Raw genomic sequence first — 25,459 nt, forward strand, 5'->3', positions numbered from 1 at the left:
CCATAACATACAGTTTTAAACATCTTATGGGCGGTTAGACGTTCTTTAGCAGGCACTTTTGGACTAAGGGCCATGTCACACAACCAGTTGTAGCAGCCACAAAATCCACCTCCTTAGTGTTTTTGTTACTTCAAATAATCAAGTTCTAGTCAGTGGAAGGTCTGTCGCAGCAATTCTAGCAATGTGTAACTCAGTTGCTGAGCAACTGATATTTTTATGTGGCGTTTGGAGCTAGCAACAGAATTGTCTCAATAGCTACTCTTTTCAAAGCACCTGCTGCTGATAATGTTATACTAGGGATTTGTAACTGCATATAAATGGGAAGGGAGATGGGTACTCACATCCTCCCAGCTTTGAGAATACCAGCCTTTAGCCTGGGTTCACACTTCTGCGGTGCGGCATATCACATGTGATTCGCACAGGAACCGCACCTCATTCCTGTGCAAATCACATGCAAATTCTGCATCTTTTTTGGTCCGCACTAGAATATACCCATGCAATCCGATTCTGCACATCTCATCACGTTTTGTGAACCAATTTCGGGGTGTTCACTTCACATACACACCTGCAGTGGTTCGCATGAACGGGGTGCGATTATGATACTGTGCAGAATTTGCACAGAAACCGGTGTGAATTCCTCACCGCATCAGTGGGAACCCAGGCTTATTCCTGGTGTTTGACTTTGCATCTTTAAGGCTACGTTCACACTAGCCTTGTTAGTAAGCATTTTTACCGTTTCCCAAACGCCTGGGTAAATTCTGCACATTGCAGCACATGGTGCTGTTCAAACGGGAGCATTAGCGTTGCGTCGTGGCAAAACGGACGCCTCTGGTCGAGTCAGGAGGAGTTGAAGCCTCCTATTCAAGTCTATGGTGCCGCGTTTGAGGTGCGCTTGCGGGGCGTTAACACCATTCAAACGTCGTCATAGGCGTTTGTGGGGCGTTTTTAACGCTTGGTAAATGCCTAGCAACTGTTGCTAAACCGCGCATGTGGCGTTTGCGGAGCGTTAAAAACTCTCCGCAAACGCCGGACCAACGCTTGTCAAACGCTATAGGGGCGTTTGGCAAGAGTTAGAAAAAAACAGTCAAGTGTGAACGAGCCCTAAGAAGAGCGTAAATTTGTTGAGCTCCTCTACAGGTTTTTTTTTTGTTTTTGTTTTTTCCCTTAAAGTGCTATTAAACACAAACCCAAAAACATATATTGCAGCTTACTAGTTTTTTCTTGTTTTCTTTTTTTTTTTTTTTTTTTGGGGGGGGGTGGGGGAGCTTGTTTTTCCTCTGTTTTCACCAGGTGATCTGACCAGTAAGACACTTCCTGTATTATAGAGCCTACACTCTGGATGAATGCACACAGGGGCATATTTAGACAGCATAATTGTTTATCTGGAGGGATGGTAGTGTTAGAGGGTTGAGACAAATCATTTACCACTTAAAGGGATGCTTACAATGATCAGCTAACTGTTCCAGGGTTACTATGCAGGAGCACAATTGGAAGACGGTCATCATCCCATGACAGTGAGGGCTAGACAAGGATCAACAGATATTATTTTAACTCCTTGGCACCTGCGGTATGCAAATATGCGGCCTCACAGTGACTGGGCCTTTAGGTGTACCTGATGTAAAAAACCATGTGCCAAGAGCTCACCCCCTCCTCTCTGCCGGCACAGTTACTGGCGCCTCTCGAAAAGCACCCGATCACAATGTGACCGGTGTGACAGCCAATTACAGTGGTCGCATGACCCTAAAACCCGCCCCCGCTTAGCATCAGAAACCCCTTAAAGGGCCGGAAGGCACCGACGCCAAGGGATTAATGAAAGCTGCAAATATAAAAAGATTAAGAATCTCATCTGCCAGTATATTAACACTTTAATGATTTTGTAAGATTGCACAAAAAAAAAATTGGGCTAATTCACAGTGTGAAGTGACAGACGTTTCACTACTTTGTAAAACATATGCCATCGCAAGGATACACAGGAAACAATTGTTTCCTATGTGTCACATTCACTCTGCAGTGCAGTCTGGGGCTGTGATAAAATGCAGACAGGCTGCTGTACAGCACCATGAATGATGTGTAAATTTTGTACAGTTCAAATAGTTTTTACAAAACAAAGGGAGCCGTGTAGTGCGTTGAATTGCGCACCACACTTCCTCCCCCTTACTTCAGCCAGGAATGGATAGCTGCCAGAGCGGTAAAGTACTCTGGTAGCTGTCCGCTATAGTGTGAACCTGGCCTTAATAGTCAGTAAATTCTTCAGTTTTAGCTATGGAATCGTACAGATGGTAAAATTCTTCTTCCATTCGCTAGCTGCAAATTTACATGGGTACATGATGCTTACGGTTTTTTTTTAGAAATCTTTAGATCATTTGTGTGTGAAAGTATAAGTATTAGTTTGGTGCAAGATTTCTTGAAAAGATATGAACTTTGAAAAAATGTGAGTGTCCTGAATTCTCCAGGTGGGTATTGCAATAGCCAAAAAAGAATGCTGTGGTTGAAAGTGAACTCTTGTATGTAATGATTTCTACTTTTTTTTTTTTCAACTATAGATGGAATATGCTCTTTTCCACTTTTGTATTTGTTATTGGTTAGCATGCACCATGGGTGTTGTATTACATAACTAGTGTGTATTACTCTTGCTTTGACTATTTTTATATTTTTTTTCCACTTTGACTACTTAAATCAATATTGCTATATTCGTTATTACGTCTGCACTGCTAATGGGAATAGACAGATGTTGCGTTGTTTTTTTTCAGAAACATTTAGATAAGCCTAGAACAGTATGTGATACCATTAGCAGTACAAAGGATAGATCCTGTGTACTTTATCTGTTTGTACTAGTCTCCAAGGCTTCCTGATGTGTGCTCAATGGAGGGGAATTTCAGGCCATTGGATGAGAGGGACATGTAATGAGTGAAACTGCACACAATCTATTTTGCCTTGCCGCTAAAATCTGCTTCATGTGGAACTCACTAAGTGAATGAGAGCTGTGGTATGCTTTAGAATAGTTTTGTCATGCAAAACCGAAACCGTTTCATGTTTTATAGCAAATTTGTTATCCAGGTAAATTTTTTAAAACCTGATTTCAAATCGTATATAAGAAGTTGCCTGTCTTTACTTGTATTAGGACTATTGTTCACAAGGCTAGGATTGTGATCTTGTCACAAAAAATATGCTGAACTAACCACAGAGCTCATCGGTGGACGCAGAGCTGGCATCTGACACCCAGAAATGTGCAGGATGTATGGATCCCCTGGGAGATTTTACATGGCAAATGAGATCTAAGATTCTACAAATAGGTGCTGAGATTATAAAATAACTTGTTTAATACTGGCTCCACATCTGTGCATTGTGGTAATTTTGGCCACCCCAAAGCACCTTTACAGTTCATTTGTGTTGCTTTGGTGTGGTGGCAACCAATTTAGTTAGTTGGGCTACGTTATAGCAGTGTATGTTAGCGTGCAACATGGTGTACAGGGGAGCCCTGGGAGGTGCGTTTTTCTTTCAACCATGGGGTATTGTTTAGAACAATTTAAGATAATTTTGTGCTTTTTTTCACAACTTTCAACAAATCAATGCAAATGACTGGCATCTCAAATGCTTAATATATGCATCACAGACACTCATGTTCCCAGCTTTAGGCCAGATAGTCCCCCTCTGTGTGTCTCTTAGGCCCCATTCACACCTGAGCATTTTTGTGCATTTTGTCACACCTTTTTATGCGCATTTGCAAACGCGTGTGCACTATTCAGGTGTTTTTGGGGCCTTTTCAGTTCTGGCGTTTTTGTATTAGCCAACAGAGAAAAATTTCATCTGTGACATCAGTTGCTGCCATGCCAGAAAAAAACTCTTGGTCGCGAGACAAAGCGCACCAAAGCACATGGAAAAAGATTTGCGCATTTCCATGTATTTTTGTGGGATTGAAAACGTGCCAAATGCATCCAGCTGCCTGAATGGAGCTAGAAAAGCTTCAGACAGCTTAGATTGGAGATGTGAACCATCTCCATAGCGTAATTTTTGTTTTTTTTTGCTCCCTGAGTGTTTGGAACTTCGAGCTTCACGCTACAAAACGCTCAGGCGTGAGTGGGGCCTTCACGGGCAGGCGTTGAACGCACTTTGCCCAGAAGTCAGTGAAGACAGGCCCCATTAACAAAGTTAAAACTATTTTAAAGTGAAACTGTCTTAAAATATTTCTAAGATGGCAACAGAGCTGAAGCATGGGCACCGTGTGGTATCTGTAAATATGTGTTGTACTTCAGATCAGCTTGCATGAACAGGTTGCTGTTTGCCCCTTCAAGCCCTGACATGGCATTTTTCCAATATTGCAGAATGTCAATGGACAATAGAGGCTCAGGCATATGACGGTTGATATTAGATGGGATTTTGTGCTAGGAGCAACATGGCTTAATTTCATTTTGAGTAGGTCAAGGCTCTGTATACATTCTTGACCTAGAACACTTGTGAGCACCACATGGATTATTTGAAGACCAACACAGATGCTTGTAAGTACCAGTAGATAATCCTAAAAATGCTAGTTGCTTGTTGGTTACTGTTCACTGGCATCAATGTATTCTATGTTATTAACTGAAAATAAGTTTGATCTTATGGTGTGCTTGTTGTAGGTCAGTGATAAGAGTAAAGTTTTGAAGCCAAAGACCGCATGAAGAAACTTTGTAAGAGAGGCATACAGAGGAGGGCTCTGAGGGCAAATACAGGTGGCATATCCCTCACTATAAGATGGGTACTGGGTAGTGGTTCACTGAAATGAAAATTCTGGTGCTGAAACTGAAAATTCAGGATGCACTCGGCCAAAAACCAAAATGTCTGCACAAGTGTGGGTGGGGAGGCTCATTTTTATTTTTATTTTTTTTACTTTTAATGTTTGTTATTAGTTTTTTTTATCCAGTGGTTTTATTGCTATCACATAGAGGACCAATAGTCCCTTATGTGATGCATACAAGTCACAGGTTCTCTTTGTAGGGGGTGGGGGTAATTTGTGCAAGGAGAGGGCAGGAGAGGAGCAGTGTATACTGACAGGCTCCCTAACTTGCCGCTGCTAAATGCCATTGCCATTTTTTAAATGCAATTGCGGACTTTGTTTTCCTTTCACTTTATAGCTCCGAGAAGGAGCTGTCATTCACCCCAACCGCTAAAGTAAACAAAGAGGCGGGTTCACCGGGTAATGTCACTGGGTGACCCCGCCCCTTTGTTTAGCAGTGGGGTGAATGACCGCTCCTTCTCAGAGCTATAGTGAAGAAAAACAGTCAATTGCATTTAAACCCAGCAATGACCTTTAGCGGCGGCAAGTGAAGGAGCCTGTCTGTATACACTGCTTCCTTACTGTATGCACTGCTGACCTCCTCTCCTGCCTTGCTCCACCGCAGAATGCCGATAGGGCTATTTTCAGCTGATATGTTTCGGCTTCTAAAATTTCTGTGCATCCCTAGTACTGGGTGTGTCTGTTTTTATAGTAATGTGCATAGGGGTTTTGTTGGTTTTCTCAGTGAGTTGTTTCTCATATGTTAAAAGCAAGATCACTTCAGTTTTGTCATCTGGGCTTCTAGTGAAAGATTTATTTGATTTGTTAAAGAATTCATTTGTTCGTTCGTTCTTGCTCTCCGCAATATTCTTAGAATTTGTCAACAGGGCATCAATATGTTTCCTGTCTTGCTTCCTCATTGTCCAGCTTTTACATCCTAAAGAGGGACAGAAAACATCATATCAAAAAGAAAATAAAGTTCCCAGTTCAACTTGCCAGTCAGCTTACTAACAACTGAATCAACCTGTTTAACAGTATACGTTAAAAACAGGGGTTTAGTTAGCAGACATTTGCAAATACATGTATTTGCAAATGTCTGCTAACTAAACCCCTGTTTTTAACGTATACTGTTAAACAGGTTGATTCAGTTGTTAGTAAGCTGGCTGGCAAGTTGAACTGGGAACTTTATTTTCTTTTTGACATGTTGCCCGTCCATTTGTTCCTTGCTGTAAAAGCCAGTTATAGACCGGGGTAGTGGCCATTTTGTGTACAGAAAACATCATAGCCTGGATAATTCTGATCTTTGTAATTCTAGACATACTCTATATTGTCAAAAGTATTGGGCCGCCTGCCTTTACATGCACGTGAACTGTAATGGCATCCCAGTCTTAGTCTGTAGGGTTCAATATTGAGTTGGCCCACCTTTTGCCGCTATAACAGCTTCAACTCTTCTTAGAAAGCTGTCCACAAGGTTTAGGACTGTGTCTATGGGAAAGTTTAACCATTCTTCCAGAAGCGCATTCGTGAGGTCAAGCACCAATGTCGGACAAGAAGGCCTGGCTTGCAGTCTCTGTTCTAATTCATCCCAAAGGTGTTCTACAGGGTTGAGGTTAGAACTCTGTGCAGGCCAGTCAAGTTCATTGCTCAACCATGTCTTTATGGACCTTGCTTTGTGCAATGGTACACAGTCATGTTGAAACAGGAAGGGGCCATCCCCAAACTGTTCCCACAAAGTCAGGAGCATGAACTTGTCCAAAATGTCTTGGTATGCCAACGCCTTAAGAGTTCCCTTCACTGAAACTAAGGGGCCAAGCCCAACCCCTGAAAAACAACCCCACACCATAATCCCCCCTCCACTAAACATTACACTTGGCACAATGCAGTCAGGCAAGTACTGTTCTCCTGACAACCGCCAAACCTAGACACGTCCATCGGATCGCCAGACAGAGAAGCGTGATTCATCACTCTAGAGCAGTGTTTCTCGACCTTTTTTCAGTCAAGGCACCCTTTAAAACTCTGCACCATCTGGAGGCACCCTTTCAAAACTCTGTACATTCTTGGGGCACCCGTTTAAATTCTGCACAATCTCGAGGCATCCTTTAAAATTCAGCACAATTTTGAGGCACCCTTTAAAATTCTGCACAATCTAGAGGCACCCTGTAAAATTCTGCACAATCTAGAGGCACCCTGTAAAATTCTGCACAATCTCGAGGCACCCATTACAAAATGTAAAAAACTAAACAAATAGTTTTACAGAATGCAATATCTGCACATGTGGGACACCCAACATTAGAGGTGATTTATTCTTCCAAAGCAAATAAACCTATGCACACTAGTACTAACTAGTGATTCATTGCTTCTCTTCTCCCTCAGTTTCTCTCCCTCACTGAGCTAATGTGACCCCAGTGCTGATGGAGAGGGTGAAGAAAAAATGCTGTGTAGGGGCCCGATGTCCTTCTTATTAACTGATGACATCATTGATTTTTTTATGTTGTCGGCGGCTAGAATTTGTAATGGTGCAGAATGAAAACCTGTGGATTTGTGTAACTAAAAGGCAGGCATGACCGACTTGCTGGCTTGTATACAATTTTGGGCAATTTTTAGGCATTTTGCCAAGGCACCCCTGAAGGTACCTGAAGGCACCCCAGGGTGCCTGGGCACCCTGGTTGAAAAAGGCTGCTCTAGAGAACTCGTCTCCACTGCTCTATAGTTCAGTGGGGGCGTGCTTTATGTCACTGCATCCAACATTTTGCATTGCACTTGGTGATGTAAGGCTTGGATGCAGCTGCTCGGCCATGAAAACCCATTCCATGAACCGCTCTACACACTGTTGTGCTAATTTGAAGGCCACACGAAGTTTAGAGGTTTTTAGCTATTGACTCTGCAGACAGTTGGCGACTTCTGTGCGCTTCAGCATGCGCTGCCCTCGCTCTGTCACTTTATGTGGCCTACCACTTTGTGGCTAAGTTGCTGATGTTCCCAGTTCCTTCCACTTTGTTATTATACCACTAACGGTTAACCATGGAATATTTAGTAGCAACGAAATTTCACGGATGGACTTATTGCACAGGTGGCAACCTATCACGGTACCACGCTTGAATTCACTGAGCTCCTGAGAGCGACCCATTCTTTCACAAATGTTTGTAGAAGCAGTCTGCATGCTTAGGTGCTTGATTTTATACACCTGTGGCCATGGTGGTGATTGGAACACCTGAATCCAATGATTTGGAGGGGTGTCGCAATACTTTTGGCAATATAGTGTATACGTACCTACTTTAACCACTTCCCATCCTTATGCAGGCCATAGATGGGGAGAAAAACTGCAGATTTTTCTTTTAAAAAACGAAAAATCGGTTGTTCAAGTGGCCGACGTTACCATCAATGGTAAAAAAAAATCGGCCGATTTTCTACCCGTCTAGAGCCGGCAAAAAGTGTCCCTGCAGAGAGCTCTGCTATTTCTTTGACAGTTCTCTGACAGTTCCTTGACATTTATAGAAGTTGCAACAATGTATCTATTTGTTTCCATTTAGGATACAGATGTTTTTATTCGGAAACAAATAGATACAATGTTTCAACCGCTGTAAATGTCAAGGAACTGTCAGAGAACTGTCAGAAATAGCGGAGCTCTCTGCAGAGACACTTTTTGCTGGACTGGAATTCTTCTTATTTTCATCCTACTTCTTCTTCTTCTTCATCCTCATCCTCTTCTTCTTCATCATCCTCATCTTCTTCTTCTTCATCCTCATCTTCTTCTTCACCCTCATCTTCTTTTTCTTCATCCTCATCCTCTTCATCATCCTCCTCCTCTTCTTCTTCTTCCTCTTCTTCATCCTCATCCTCTTCCTCATCCTCTTCTTCTTCCTCATCCTCATCCTCTTCTTCTTCATCATCCTCTTCTTCTTCATCATCATCCTCATCCTCTCCTTCCTCTTCTTCTTCATCCTCATCTTCTTCTTCTTCCTCTTCTTCATCCTCATCCTCTTCTTCTTCTTCTTCTTCTTCTTCATCCTCATCTTCTTCTTCTTCATCCTCATCTTCTTCTTCTTCATCCTCATCCTCTTCTTCTTCATCCTCATCATCTTCTTCTTCTTCTTCATCCTCATCTTCTTCTTTTTCTTCATCCTCATCTTCTTCTTCTTCTTCTTCTTCTTCTTCATCCTCATCCTCTTCTTCTTCTTCCTCTTCTTCATCCTCCTCCTTCTTCTTCTTCATCCTCCTCCTCTTCTTCTTCATCCTCTTCTTCATCCTCATCCTCTTCTTCTTCTTCATCCTCATCCTCTTCTTCCTCTTCTTCTTCATCCTCATCTTCTTCATCCTCTTCTTCATCCTCATCCTCTTCTTCTTCTTCTTCATCCTCTTCTTCTTCTTCTTCTTCTTCTTCTTCTTCTTCTTCATCCTCTTCTTCCTCTTCTTCTTCTTCATCCTCTTCTTCATCCTCTTCCTCTTCTTCTTTTTCTTCTTTTTGTCTTCCTCTTGCAGGTCACTGCTCATGCGCAGATTTTTTATCGGTAAAAAATCGGCCGATTTGCCCACTAATTGCCGCGAAAATCGGCCAATCGGCCGATTTTTTTCCAACTTTACCGAAAAACAAAAACGGCCAAAATACCGAAAAACGGCCGACCAAATCGCCCACTAATGATCCGAAAATCGGCCGATTTTATTTTCGGCCGAAAAATCGGCCGATTTTCGACCCGTCTATGGCCTGAATAAGGCTTTCTTAAAACATCCTGGATTTCAAAACATCCTTAGCTGCAGCCATGACCTTGGTATAATGTTTTTCAGCAAACGTGATCTGGGCAGTTCTACAGCCCGCGATCACTTGATCATATGAATGGTATTGAGAAGGGGAGTTTGAATCTTTTTTTTATGTCTCTTCTATCAAACTTGTAACCTCTATCCAACCCTGTTTTTTTTCCTGTTCAGAAACCAGTCTGTTTCCATTTAATCTCTGTGGCTTCTTGGTCAGAGTAGAGATTCTTCATGAAAAAGGAGATGTTTAGGTATGCATGTTTTTCCAGAGGGCATTCCATAATTTCATTTGGTCAACACAGTCTTTGCTGTAATCAGTAAAGCACCCATTGACTTTCTTTTTGAACTCCTTGGAATTTTTTTAATTCAAGTTATTAGCAGGTGGCAAATCCTTACTGAGCTGAAGTAAAGGTTTACTTTAAAGTTTACTGAAGAGATTTCTGAAAATCATGAAGCACGTATATGTAGCAGCGTCCCAAACTTCAGAGGCAAATGCAAGCAAAGCCTGTGTTGGGTAGTGTTGAAGTTTTCTACTAAGTCCTGTTCCCACATATTTATTTTGGTCCATCACTCTGATAGGAAGGTAGTAAGAAGTAGGCAAAGTTCAATACCGCCAGGAAGGGCCAAAATCTTGTCAGAATGACCTGAGATTCCCTCTGACAAGAAGGTAATGTCATTGGACACAGCTGATCACATGGTAAAAGGCCATTGTGATTAGCCTTTTACCACATCACGTGATCAGCTGTGTCTGTAGGACACAGTGATCATGGAGATTGCTGGTTGCGTGCTGCTGGGGGCGTGCAGGAGAGCACATTCTGGGATGACTGCAAATTTTGTTTGGGTGCAGCATTGCACATCCGTGCAATTACCAGTTGAAATAGTACCGTGCCGAACAGCAAAAAATGGCCTGGTCATCAACGGGGGTAAATCTTCTGGAGGGCAAGTGGTTAAAGGATATGTTCACCTTTTAAAAAAAATAAATGCACATTTTTTGCAGGTAAAAAAATGTGCATTTACTTTTTTTCCCCCTTAGGAGCATTTAACCACTTGGCAACCACATTATAGCCAAATGACAGCTACAGCGCGGTTGTCCAGTTCTAGGAGGGCGTCATATGACATCCTCCCAGAAAGCGCCCTCCTGTGTGCCCCAGATCTCCGCTGCATGAGTGGGAACATGTTACAAAATGGGTGTTACATGTAACGAGGTGACATGTTCCTAAGGGTGAACTTATCCCTTAGGGCCAGTTCACACCACAAAAGTGTACTCCAGATGCTTTCCGGATGCATTTTTGCTCACAGTTCACACCACACTCCATTACTTCGCTTTTTAAAAAGCATTTTACTGTTTTCCAGTATAGTTGTGTGCAGAACAAAATGCAGCATGTCCTAATTTTCTTTTTTTTTTCTGTATCGGAAACTGACTGCACTGGTGTGAACTAGGGCTATTGGAATCAATGGAAAAAAACGCACTGGACTGCATCTGGTGTGAACCAGTCCTGAGGGCCAGTTCATACCAAATGCAGTCCAGTGGTTTTTTGGGGGTTTTTTTCTGCATCAAAAATGCATGCACAGTGTTTGCAGAAAAAAAAATAGAACATGCTGCATTATTTCTGCACAGAACTTTTCTGGAACATAGCAAACTGCACCGGAAAGGAGTGTGGTATGAACTGTAAGCAAAAACTCATCCGGAGTGTGTTTGTTTGGTTTTTTTTTGTTTTTGTTTTTTGTGGTGTGAACAGGCCCTAATGATATTTTCCTTCTGTTGCTTAGAATTAGTGATAACTATAGGCATTCCACTTCACATGACTTAATATTATTATATAATATAATAATAATCACTTAATATCACAAGTGTTCAAAATTTTGGAATCCCTAAGACATTCTTTTAAACTCTTCATTTTTTTTATTTTATTTTTTTTAAATCAAGGTGCACTTTCATTGATTTTGAAAGTTTCACCACTGTTAAAATGTGTCTTCTTGCAATGACTGATCATTTATTATTCATACAAGACTGCAGTGTCTCATTTCAAAACCATTTCTTCAGTGTCCAGCAAAACATTTAGCTCAAGTTTCATCATCTAGCAGTAGTTACATTCAAAAAGACTTCTTCTGTAATGTTGCAGTTTTGTAACTTGCCAAGTCATCTCTTCAGTTTTCAGAGCATCAAGAAGATAACCTTTGTAGTCACACCTTAAAAGGAGAAGTATAGCCAAAACTCTTTTGGCTGTACCTCCCCCTGTGGATCACAGGAGTGCAGTTCGTTTTGCCCCCCTGTGACCCATTTTCAGCTGACAGCAGGCTGAAGTCAAGATTCACCCCAGAGTCTTGAGTGGCACCTGGCTCAGCCTCTCAGCTAGCCACTGAGAGCTTGAGCCAGCCACTCCTTCCCCCTCCACAGCCCAGCGCTCCAGTGAGCGCGGGAGGGGGGCGCAGAGCAGACTCTGCTCACAGCCAGGGGTGTATTTACCACAAGGCAAACAAGGTATTTGCCTAGGGCTGCATTTTTCAGGGGGGGCAGCACTGCCCCTTGGAAGAAGCGATGGAAGAAGGGACACATGCGGAATGGGGACCTGGTGGATTCCAAGAGAGGGTGCGGGTTTCATGACGGTGTACGGTGTTCCCAGGGATGTCCGGAGCTGTTAAGGTGAGTATCTCTCTTGCTGGAGGGGGGTGATAGTGGCTGGTGTATGGGAGGTCAGTGGTAGTGGGAGGCAGGGGTGTTTTTGGTCAATATCAGTCTCTCTGTGGGGGGCGCTAATTTTTTATTTTTTGCCTAGGGCAGCGCAAAACCTAAATACACCACTGCTCACAGCGGCAGTGAGAACTCATCAATCAGTGGTCATGTGATCACTGAGTTCTCACGTAGGTAAGTATAATTTGGGGGGGGGGAAACCACCATACTGCTCTTTTAAGACACTTTAAACTGATTTTTTCGAATCTATTCATAGCACAGTAGTCTGGAAAATATCCTGCCAGTGAGATACATTTATATTGTATATAAAGAATACATAAAAAGAAACCCATAGTTGAGCTTTCCTTTGCACTGGTTATGATTGGTCCTCTGTACTGTCTGTCAAAAACAAATGTTTGAAAATTGTCAGGTAGTAGTCATGGGTACTAAAGCCACAGCCAAGTTTCATGGCTAGTTTTTAGTGTTTTGTAAAGCTTGAAACACATTTACAAACTGTAATAAAAGTGTCTCCATTTTTCCTCCAGACTGTCCAGTTTGTCCAAGGAATTTTTGTTGAAAAGTATGATCCCACAATAGAAGACTCATACAGAAAGGTGAGCCATTTTCAAATAGTCCTACAAGTTTCCTTTTGCAGGAAATGTGTGTCCGACCACAACACACTTTAGATTCTTACTTAAAAATTAGGGAATTTGCAGCATTAAAACTTCATTAAAAGTAAACCTTTCAATGCTGTTTAAGACCTTGTGCATACCGGGGCATCAAAGCCGCCACTTTTAAGAGCGTTTGATGCTTTTCTCCTTTTTTTTTTTTTTTTTTCTGCCTCCAAACGCCCCTCCACACTAGCCTATATGTCCTTGCGCACATAGGCGTTTAAAGGCAGAAAAAAAAAACCCTGCCAGCACGTTCTGAAGAGCATTTTGCTGCAAAAAAAAAGCAGTGTAACTCGTGTTTACTTTTTGAGCATTTATTCATTCATTCCAGTGGCCAGAATGAATTTATATTCTGGCCAATGGAATGAATGTATGCCCAGATACTCCTTGATGCGCCTAAACGCATTTGCAAAATGCAGCTTTAGACACATTTTTAAAGCTTCTTTTTTTTCTTCAGCCAAAAAAAACTGTCCTGTGTTCATGAGACCTAACTGCACAGATTTTGCAGACTAGTACCACCTATGACCTTGACATCAGTTGCTGAAATATAGATGAGTAGTATATTTACAGCATTTATCAGCACTCAAAGTCTGTGTATTATCACCAGCTTTTAATATATTCTAGACGACAACTCAAGAGTGACATACTTTGGAGGAAATGATGGATGTCTGAGCATATTAGCAATGTATTGTTTTCAAAAGCATTTCTCACATGTCACCGCTCTGAACTGATGCTGCTGACCTATGAAATGGCTCCTGACAGCAGTGGAATTCTCGGGGCAGTTATGCTTGGGGAATTCAGTGTTTTGTGGCAGCCTTTTCTACTTGTAGATACTATTACACAAGGTAATTAAAATGATTCTGGAAAAACTCTGTGTATCCAGCAGATGACTTTATTTTCAGGGCCACTTTGCACAGAACAGTCTGCTAGCTTGTTTTATCTCCCTATGTAGTACTTGATTGTTTCATTTCAACTGAATAGAACAGATAGACTCAGGAAACAGAACTGTCAGCATTTCCTGCAGAGTAGGGCAGTGGACATGCATAGCCTACAGCTTTGGAAAACAGGGATAGTGCTTACACATCATGCTGACTGCAAGTGACATTTTCAGTATCCTCAATATAAGCATGATGAGCTTTTGCTGGACATCATCTAGGCATAGGAAAGCTTATGTAAGACCTAACTGTGCCAAGTAAACACGGGAAAGACCTTGACATCTTTTTATATGGAAAGTACACATAATAAACTTTGAAGATGTTACAGTGACATTAATGGATAAGATGATGATTCAGTTTTTTGGTTTTTTTTTTGTTTTTTTTTTTCATTCAACCAACAAGTTGAACAAAATAAACTGCCATGATTCCCCATCCACACATTCAAGGTAGATGGGGGAGTATAGGGCAACACAGTGGCTAAGTGGTTAGCAACTCCGTCTAGCAGTACTAGAGTTGTCCCTTTGAATCCCAACCACGGGACCACCTGCCTGGAGTTTGCATGTTCTCCCTGTACCTGCATGAGTTTCCTCCGGGTACACAGCAGGTGCAGATCAGGAATGTGGCATGTTGGGTTTACATATTCTTTAAAGAAACATTAATTTACAAAAAAATTATCGCAAAGCTGCTGGACAGAATGACCAAATTTGACAAAACAGGCATTTCTTTCCACTTACCTTTGATAAACATTTGCTACAACTTTTAATGTGACACTCCATCTGAGACACCTTGGTGGGCTACAGGCATCCCCACCTATCACCCCATCACCTTGTTCGTCCCCCTTCCTGCTTGCCCTTACCCTCATATTCCTTTGTTGGTGCCTTCCTGCTCTCTTCACTTTCCCCCCTTTCTTCACATCTCTGTCCTCTTAATGTATTGCCTGAATACATCGAGGTCTGTATTATGGCATAACATGTTTTCATATTTTCTTAGAATACTATAACTCATTAGCTCACCTCCTAAGATGACTGTAATTTCACATCCCACAACATTTCTGAACTGACGTATGTGCCACCTGATCTTGAAATATTTTTGTGTAACATTTCGAAACTCCCAAAAAACTTATTGAAAAAGAACAGTTAGGATATCCATTGGCATAGTTTCCTGCATCTCTAGTAAGAATTTGGCTAATCACAAAAAAAGAGTTTGCAGGGTTTTGCTACAATTATTTTCTATTTTGTAACCTTAGTACTCCTATATGTGAAGTAACAACAATGAATGTCGAATTTGTACTGTACAATAATTTTGGCCTAATATATGTCAATGTCACTCAGGCTTATAATTCAGGCTGGTTGATTGAAAACCCCTTTTATGGGATTTTAAAGGCAACCATAAAACTAATATATATTTATTAAAAGCAAGCTTTTCTTAATCATACCATTGTGACAACAAAAAAATCAATAAACTTTAAAAACATTTTTTTGTATACATTGCTTCACATATCCATATTTTTTTTGCCTCCTTGTTACAAGATTGATTTTCAAAACTATACAAATATTGACAATCTCTATACAGTGCTATCCCCAGCTATTACATGTACAAAACATATCCACACTATCACAATCCATTGGTACTTGGTTGTTGGTAGGTTTGCTTGGGGTACATGTTTCAAAGATTTTTTTCATTAGCTCCTTCCTCAGGAAAATCATACCACTCTGTAATTTAAGGTTCTTCTTATAATCAAGTATATCCACATTACGGAGAATATTTCAAGAAAAAAACAAACAAATTGTTTTCAAATATATTATAATACAAAAAAAGATTTTTCTTCCATATATCAAAATCTGTTAGATATGGAAGCCATCTCCTCTTATAAAGATCAGCTGCAAGTTCTCCTGTATGTGTCGCTCATAAAAGAGGAAAATGGCGCCCAGTCAGGTCCTGTGTTGTTCATCACACATGGCGCATGCGCCGTCACTGACGCGCCGCACAATGACGTCACATCCGGCGTCATGACGTGATATCCACTCGTGTCATGTCTGGTTTCACCACCAGGGTTTCCAGAAAGCCAGGAGTGGCATCAAGAGATGTGCCACTGACACAAACAAACCGCAAACTCGCTGTAGAACCAGCAGGTACAAAGGAGGACAGACTGAGGAGCTGCCCAAACCTTCAAACGCGGCAATTGCCTCCCCTCACAGTTGGGGAGGAGGCCTATTGTGCCGTGTGTGTAGGGCCATGGCGGTGTTACCACCTCACCTCGGTTTTAGAACAGGAAGGGACTACATATCAAAAACAGAAAAAAGATACATCATAAAATAAAAAATAATGAATACTGAACAAAGTACAAAATACTGAAACCCATGCATTGAAATCAGTTCTATCTATTCTCAAGTCATTTCTCAGAGTGGGTTTTTTACCACCAAGAAGAAAAGTAGCTAGTAAAGGAAAAAATAAAAGAAAAAACGGTTGAGATACATTGAAGAAATGTGTACCAAAATCATAAATTGAGGTAGACACGTGGTATTAATGAAATAATATCTCCAAAAATAGTCATTCAACGTGTTTTCCCTGAGCTGAAGCCTTCTAAGAAGGGTCTAAAGCTTTCTTATTGACTTAAGCTTGGTGGGATCATGGCATTTAAGTGCCTAATCCAGCACATCTCTCGCTTGTTCCAATCCCCACCCTTATCGGGATGTGAACTCTGTCCAAAACTGAAAAAACGACTTTTTGGCATTCTATACTTGTGGATTTTAGCCACATGTCTGCTTAGAAGTAAGTATAAATTCACAATTTGCATGCTATAGAGATGTTTATACATGCGTCTCCAGAATTACTGACGTGTTTTCCCTACATAAAAGAATCCACACTTGCATTGTATGAGATACACTACTCCTTTAGTTTTACAGTTAGAAAAATGTTTTGAAATGAATTTTTCACCTTTTGGAAGAATCGTTGTTTACAGTTACTGACAAGGGACAATATGTACGATCACCACACAAAAAGTGCCCACCTGTTTACAGGGATCTCCTTTTGTTTGTGTGTGTTTATAATATATTTGAAAACAATGTTTGTTTTTTCATTGAAATATTATTCGCTGTAATGTGGATATAGTTGACTATGATAAGAACCTTATATTACAGAGTGGTATGATTTCCCTGAGGAAGGAGCTAATGAAAAAAAAACTTTGAAATGCGTAGGATACCCCAAGCTAACCTACCAACAACCAATCGATTTATGGCTTTATACGTCTGTATATTTGCATGCATATTCTGCAGTGGTGGTTAGTAGCCACTTGCCACTTGAATTTCACCTGCTTTCTGCTTAAATTTGAGCCATAGGTAGCCGTCGTCATCACCTGGCTTGACAAGTTGATTTGAAAATCAACTGAACAGGGTGGAAAATTATCAGCTGAACATTAACTGCATCCTATCAGTTGCAATCACTGCTCAGATATTCAGACAGCTGTGGCTGCCTGGATATGAGTTCAGAAATCCACTTGTGCATGGCTAGCTAGCCTGATCCAGAAAACCTGCTCTGGTTTTGTGGGCCAGCCATTTTATGACTTATAAAGTATATGTCAAACTAATTTTTTAGCTGAAGAGATCTGTTCTATAGTTTGATTGAATTATGGTATAATGCATTGTTTTTCTTTACAGCAAGTTGAAGTTGATGGTCAGCAATGTATGCTCGAAATATTAGACACTGCAGGAACGGTATGTTTGATTTTATACATACTTTGGATGTTCTCAGTATGAGTTTATACTATGGAACATGTTTTTATTTTTCTTTAGGGTGGCAAAGTCACAACCTCTACCTCATCCTGCCAGAGAGGATTGCATTCATTGAGGAAATGCAAACTGTTCTGGCACACATGCCAAGCAAGAGACCTTCTGTATTCCCTAAGCAGCAGGGCAGCCACTCAATAGTGGTGTCTGCTAACCGATAATGGAAAATATGTGCCGCTCAGGCTTCAAGGGAAAATATGTGCCGCTCAGGCTACAAGGGAAAATATGTGCCGCTCAGGCTACAAGGGAAAGCAATCCTGTGTCCACCACCTGTGAGTGCAGGGCAGGGAAGAAGCTCATCTCCGTTCCAAACTACTGTTAAGCAAAGGATGGATCCCATGAAGCTGCACATCTATGCAAACCCACTGGAATTGAAATAAATGGCAGTCTCTGCCTGGGCTTCCATACATTTCATTCCACCCATTGAAGTTTAATCCTGGGTATCCCCATGCCTAAGCTCCAAGTGGTAGAGTGAAACGCGTTTGTGGTGTGGCCTGCTCGGAGCCCAGGCTGACACTGCCATTCATTTCAATACCAGCAGGTGTGCATAGATGTGCAGCTTCATGGGATCCATCCTTTTCTAAACAGTGGTGTCTGCTACAGTAGTTTTCCGCTTCCATGATGATCAGCCAGGTATAGAACATGCATACTTACATTGGTCCAAACTGGACCAATGTAACTTTGCAAAAATATCCATACCTGGAATTCAGCCTTAAAATAAATAAATAAAAAGGAAGTGCTGAGCATGTGTAAGACAGGAGTGTAAAGGGTATGACGGTGGGCCGCATGTATGAGAGGAGTGTGTGGGGGTATGACAATGGCCAGTGTGTGCAGGAGAGCCATTCTGAGAGTTTACAGTATGTGAAGGAAAGGAGAGGCTCAGGGTATGACCGCAGAAGTGTGGTTGTGGGGGAGGTGTTATCGAAATTGGTAACGGTTAGCTGTGTTTTTTTTTTTTATTTTAGTTAAAGTGTTAATAAACCCGCAACAGTAAAATCAGTCTGTATATGCAGTAAAGCATGCTTGTTAAACTCACTGTGGACCCTAAGGGGTTAATCTTGGCTGTTTGATCCTGTCTTCTCTGATCCTCATCTTCTTCTACTGTCCCCAAGCCATCTGCTGATAGTACAGAGCCATAGGAGTCATTCTGCACATGATCAGTTTAGTGTGTATGGCTAGAGAGGTTTTTTTTTTTTTTCTTCTTTGGGATGGTGCATGTGATTAGCGCTGAGGGTTAATGCAGCCTCATAGAGTAGAATGAAAACTCTTCAAACGTCACAGGACTGCTATATACTGCTGCTAAGAAAAGGTATTTAGCAGTTTATATGTACTAAAATGATAGCATTTCCATGATCCAAAAATGATAGCATTTCCATGTGTACTGTGGGAGACCAGATATAGTGAATGCAGGGTTATGGGTTTAGTAACACTTTAATTTTTTATCACACTCACACACTCTCCCCTCACATTTTTGTAAATATTTTATTCTATCTTTTCATGTAACAACACTGAAGAAATGACACTTTGCTACAATGTAAAGTAGTGAGTGTACAGCTTGTATAACAGTGTCAGTTTGCTGTCCCCTCAAAATAACTCACACAGCCATTAATGTCTAAACCGCTGGCAACAAATGGCAGTACACCCCTAAGTGAAAATGTCCAAATTGGGCCCGAAGTGTCAATATTTTGTATGGCCACCATTATTTTCCAGCATTGCCTTAACCCTCCTGGGCCTGAAGTTCACCAGAGCTTCACAGGTTGCCACTGGAGTCCTCTTCCACTCATCCATGCTGACATCACGGAGCTGGTGGATGTTAGAGACCTTGCGCTCCTTCACCTTCCGTTTTGAGGATGCCCCACAGATGCTCAATAGGGTTTAGGTCTGGAGACATGCTTGGCCAGTTCATCACCTTTACCCTCAGCTTCTTTAGCAAGGCAGTGGTCGTCTTGGAGATGAGTTTGGGGTCGTTACCATGTTGGGATACTGCCCTGCGGCCCAGTCTCTTAAGGGATGGGATTATGCTCTGCTTCAGTATGTCACTATACATGTTGGCATTCATGGTTCCCTCAATGAACTGTATTTCCCCAGTGCTGGCAGCACTCATGCAGCCCCAGACCATGACACTCCCACCACCATGCTTGACTGTAGGCAAGACACACTTGTCTTTGTACTCCTCACCTGGTTGCCGCCACACACGCTTGATACCATCTGAACCAAATAAGTGCATCTTGGTGTCGTCAGACCACAGGACATGGTTCCAGTAATCCATGTCCTTAGTCTGCTTGTCTTCAGCAAACTGTTTGCGGGCTTTCTTGTGCATCATCTTTAGAAGAGGCATCCAATTTGATGCAGTATGCGGCGTATGGTCTGAGCACTGACAGGCTAACCCCCCACCCCTTCAACCTCTGAAGCAATGCTGGCAGCACTCATATGTCTGTTTCCCAAAGACAACCTCTGGATATGATGCTGAGCACGTGCACTCATCTTCTTTGGTCGACCATGGCGAGGCCTGTTCTGAGTGGAACCTGTCCTGTTAATCTGCTGTATGGTCTTGGCCACCATGCTGCAGATCAGTTTCAGGGTCTTGGCAACCTTATAGCCTAGGCCAACTTTATGTAGAACAGCAATTTTTTTTCTCAGATCTTCAGAGAGTTCTTTGCCATGAGATGCCATGTTGAACTTCCAGTGACCAGTATGAGAGAGTGAGAGCGATAACACCAAATTTAACACACCTGCTCCCCATTCACACCTGAGACCTTGTAACACTAACGAGTCACATGACACCGGGGAGGGAAAATGGCTAATTGGGCCCAGTTTGGACATTTTTACTTAGGGGTGTACTCACTTTTGTTGCAGTGGTTTAGACATTAATGGCTGTGTGTTGTGTTATTTTGAGGGGACAGCAAATTTACACTGTTATACAAGCTGTACATCCACTACTTTACATTGTAGCAAAGTGTCATTTCTTCAGTGTTGTCATGTGAAAAGATTTAATAAAATATTTACAAAAATGTGAGGGGTGTACTCACTTCTGTGAGATACTTTGTATGTATATATGTGTGTGTGTGTGTGTGTGTGTATATATATATATATGTATATATATATATATATATATATATATATATATATATATATATATATATATATAGACACACACACTATATTGGCAAAAGTATTGAGACGCCTGCCTTTACATGCACATGAACGTTAATGGCATCCCAGTCTTGGTCCGTAGGGTTCGGTATTGAATTGGCCCACCCTTTGCAGCTATAACAGCTTCAACTCTTCTGGGGAAGGCTGTCCACAAGGTTTAGGAGTGTGTCTATGAGAATGTTTGCCCATTCTTCTAGAAGGGTATTTGTGAGGTCACGCTCTAATTCATCCCAAAGGTGTTCTATCGGGTTGAGGTCAGGACTCTGTGCAGGCCAGTCAAGTTCCTCCACCCCAACCTCGCTCATCCATGTCTTTGTGCACCAGTGCACAAAGCAAAGTCTATAGTCATGTTGGAACAAGAAGGGGCCATCCCCAAACTGTTCCCACAAAGTTGGAAGCATGAAATTGTCCAAATTGTCTTGGTATGCTGACGCCTTAAGAGTTCCCTTCACTGGAACTAAGGGGTCAAGAGCAACTCCTGAAAAACAACCCCACACCATAATCCCCCTCGACTGAACTTTACAATTGGCACAATGCAGTCAGGCAAGTACCGTTCTCCTGGCAACCGCCAAACCCAGACACGTCCAACGGATTGCCAGACAGAGACTTGTGATTGCTCACTCCAGAGAACACGTCTCCACTGTTCTAGAGTCCAGTAGCAACGTGCTTTACTCCTCTGCATCCAATGCTTTGCATTGCACTTGGTGATGTAAGGCTTGGATGCAAACGCTTGGCCATGGAAACTTATTCCATGAAGCTCTGTACGCACTGTTGTCGTAATCTGAAGGCCACAGGAAATTTGGGGGTCTTTCGCTATTGACTCTGCAGACAGTTGCGCTGACCCCGCTCTGTCATTTTATGTGGCCTACCACTTCGTGACTGATTTGCTGTTGTTCCCAGTTGCTTCCACTTTGTTATAATACCACTAACAGTTGACTGTGGAATATTTAGTAGCAAGGAAATTTCATGGATGGACTTATTGCACAGTTGGCAACCTATCACAGTACCACGCTTGAATTCACTGAGCTCCTGAGAGCGACCCATTCTTTCACAAATGTTTGTAGAAGCAGTCTGCATGCCTAGGTGCTTGATTTTATACACCTGTGGCCATGGAGGTGATTGGAACACCTGAATCCAATAATTTGGAGGGGAGTCACAATACTTTTACTTTTGGCAAGATAGTGTGTGTGTTACATATTCTGAGCAGTTTGGTTACGGATAAGTTCTGTTTTGATCCAATCCAAGTGGGGAAATATGTAGACATATAAAATGTGTGTATCATAGTTATATAAAATTAGTAAAATGTATCTAATGTACTGTATATACATTTGTGTATGTGAAGTTGACACACATAGCTGACCAGACAAACTGTAATTTTTTACATCAAAAGGATAGAATAAGGACTCCTCACTATGCAAGCGGCAATTGCCTTACCTTTGCTGTGTTGGGTAAATAGATTGGAAAGGGTCTTAAATATTCGTGATGCACTTGTTTATGAGAAATAGACTTTTTAAAGAGGTAGAGTCGTTACCTATGCAAGAAAGGTAAAAAATGCAATTTTTCCTTAAACAATACAAGAAGTATATGGTAAATAGGTTTAAGGCGTCTTAAATATTCATAGTGTACTTCAAAGCGGGTATCCTGTCAACCTTTGTACAAGAATGTTAAAAGATTGCAGTTTTGCCATAAACAAGACAAGGAATATCTATTTAACTTTTTAACTAACCTCCTCCCGCTTACTATATAAGGAAATGACGGGCGGGCGGCGGCGGCTGTCTCATTTTGGGAGGACTCTAACTGCGCATGCGTGCCGCGGGGGCACGCAGCAATCAGTGGTGTGCTGTGTCCCCGGGACACAGCAGATCGCCGATCACTGTAAAGAGCTGATGAAACAGGCTCTGTCATGTGATCAGCTGTGTCCAGTCACAGCTGACCGCATGTGAACAAGGAAATGCGGTTATCGGCAGTCCTCTCCTCATGATGACAGTGCGTGAGGAGAGGAGAGCCGGTAAGCTGCTTTCCTCAGAGGGGACATCTACACTGATGATCAGTGTAGCCCCATCAGTGCCACCTGTCAGTGCCCATCAATGCCACATATCAGTGCCTACTAGTGCACATCAATGCCTCATATCAACCAGTGATGCCTGGCAATGCCCATCAGTGTCGCCTATAAAATTACTTATTTACAAACTTTTATAACAGAAACTAAGAAAAAACTTTCTTTTTTTCTCAAAATTTTCAGGTTTTTTTTTTTTTTTTTTTTAGTTTAGCAAAAAATAAACCCAGTGTTGATTAAATACCTCCAAAAGAAAGCTCTATCTGTCTCAAAAAAAAGATAAATATTTTGTTTGAGTACAGTGTTGCATGACCACACATTTGTCATTCAAATTGCGACAGCGCTGAAAGCTGAAAATTGGTATGGACAGGAAGGGAGTAAAAGTTGCCACATAAGATCAAAGATGCTCATAAAACCAACCAATCAGATTGGTTAATGGGGAAAAGCTGTATATTAGGATAGGGTATTTTGGCTGTATCATCAGAGCAGGATTAGGTATGTTGAAGGCCTCTGATCATTGTATTATTTGTAGATACTTTGTGGACTCTGCTCTGTGCTTGGAACCAATAAATGCAAGCCTCTCTGGAGAACCATGTTGCTGTGGGAAAAATTAATTTCTCGGATAGAGGAGATTTACATTACATATCTGCTAGCAAACTGTGGTCTCAGCAACAATAATTATAATTATCATATATAATATATCTCAACAGACATTAGAAGTATTTGTAAAAGTTTTAAACTACACCAATAAAAAGTAAAAGATGAAACCGCCAACCGCCATTATGGCCCTTTTGTGTTACTGTCAGTGATGGGATTTACCCTCAAGGAGGTTGACATGAGACATTTCCTTTTTTTTTTTTTTTGGTTGTTTATTGCCATGATATAAACGCTGTAAAATCTCAATGTCTGTCGATACTCCGGTAATAAGAAATAAATGGAGTTTTTAAACAAATGGCTTTAGATACTCTACCTACATTTTAGTTTGTGTTATTTTATGCCCATGAACGCCTTATTGACCAGCATTTGTATTTCTTTTAATGCAGGAGCAATTCACAGCGATGCGGGATCTTTATATGAAAAATGGACAGGGCTTTGCTTTAGTGTACTCCATAACTGCACAGTCTACATTTAATGATTTACAGGACCTTCGAGAACAGATCCTACGAGTCAAAGACACTGATGATGTAAGCAGCTTTTTGGAACATTACAGAGGAAGTCTTTCTTTTTCTTTATATATTGGTCCATCTTTCTCTCTTTCTGTTACATATTTTCTTCCTCGGCTTGAGGTTAGTGTAAAGCAGGAGTGCTTAACCTTTTGAAGGGCGAGGGCCACTTAACAAATTTGATAATTAGCCGTGGGCCACAGTATCTTCCAAACTGCAAATGTAAAGGAGCCCTTACGGTTCTGAGTCCTCTATAAGGCATTTTACACTGATGGCATGATAATGGCGCATACACGTTCTGGGAAAATGTCGTCTGATAAGCATAAGGGCAGTTAACATGACTGACAAAAGGACACTGCACACGATTGTGACCTGGAATAACAAAACATCTGCTGCAAAAATGACTGCAAAGACTGAGATTGAGCTCTGCAGTTACTTTTGCGGCACCATATATGCCGTCATAACCTTTGATACTGTACCTTGCCACACGGCAATTGACAACTTCAGTCACAGAGGCACCAGTTAAGCAGGCACCAACAATTTGCCCTCTTTGAGGCTCAATAAGCTCTGATATGACTCTGTATTACTAGCAGCACATGCACTGAATGACAAAAGTGAGGCTTCTCATCTGTTAGCATGGTGTCTCATCACACAGCAGAAGCAAAAGAATGTTACATCACTTCCGCTTTCAACGCGAAACGTGTCATCACTTTCACACCTGAAAATCATGTAGTGTTTCCATTTTTTTGTCTAACCCCTGTATCTACTGTGTCTCATGTGAGTATATCCAACTCTTCCTTTTGGGTTTATCATTTATTTTATATTGTGAGCAATGCAACATGAGTAGCTGAAACACACAAAAGTAGCCAGGAATACGCACATTTTCCAGGTGGATGAAAATTGTTTGTCTCTTGGAGTAGCCAAAATGTATATTAACCAGGGGGTGACTCAGTTTGCCGACGTCCATCTATTTGGGCTTACTGCTGCCATTTCCTTCAAGGGGGATGGACCTGTGACCTGATGCTTTGTAGGGTGTCAACTTTATAAACTTCTGTAAAAAAATTTCAACAAATAGCAACAAGCCAACAAATTCTATACATTGGCTTGATCTAGATTATTATTAATAATAGAAAAAAAAAACTTTATATGAACAAACTTTACCTGTAGCTCTAGTAAGTTAACTCTAGGCTGCTTTGCCAGCATGCGGAATGACCATTTGGTCAAATAGTGGTTGATTTACTTAAACTGGAGAGTGCAAAATCTGGTGCAGCTGTGCATGATAGCAAATCGGCTTCTAACTTCAGCTTGTTGAATTGAGCTTTGTCAAAAAAAATCCTGGATGCCGATTGCTTTCTATGCAGAGCTACACCAGATTTTGCACTGCAGTTTTAGTAAATCAACCCCACAGTCTCTTCTGATGTAAAGGATTGTGGGGGAGAGGCAGAGTTTCTGATTTGCCTTAATATTGAGGCTCTACCTTCAATCAGTACTGCAAGACCCTTTGGCAAGGGAGCACATTGTCA

General features: G+C 41.5%; 1 protein-coding gene across 1 annotated transcript in view; it reads left to right on the forward strand.

Moving 5' to 3' along the window:
• The window catches only part of LOC149464865 (ras-related protein Rap-1b-like), an 87,164-nt gene extending 63,057 nt beyond the window's left edge, over positions 1-24,107 (forward strand). The window contains exons 3-5 of the mRNA XM_089674208.1: positions 12,719-12,787; positions 17,436-17,492; positions 23,817-24,107. Coding sequence (XP_089530334.1) covers positions 12,719-12,787; positions 17,436-17,492; positions 23,817-24,092 — 402 coding nt within the window. The 3' untranslated portion in view covers positions 24,093-24,107. The remainder of the gene's footprint in view (positions 1-12,718; positions 12,788-17,435; positions 17,493-23,816) is intronic.
• Positions 24,108-25,459: the final 1,352 nt, after the last annotated feature.

This window comes from Staurois parvus, unplaced genomic scaffold (genome assembly GCF_062004578.1).
Source record: "Staurois parvus isolate SC_StPar_1 unplaced genomic scaffold, SC_StPar_1.0 ptg000147l, whole genome shotgun sequence".
In the NCBI taxonomy this organism is placed as follows: Eukaryota; Metazoa; Chordata; class Amphibia; order Anura; family Ranidae; genus Staurois; species Staurois parvus.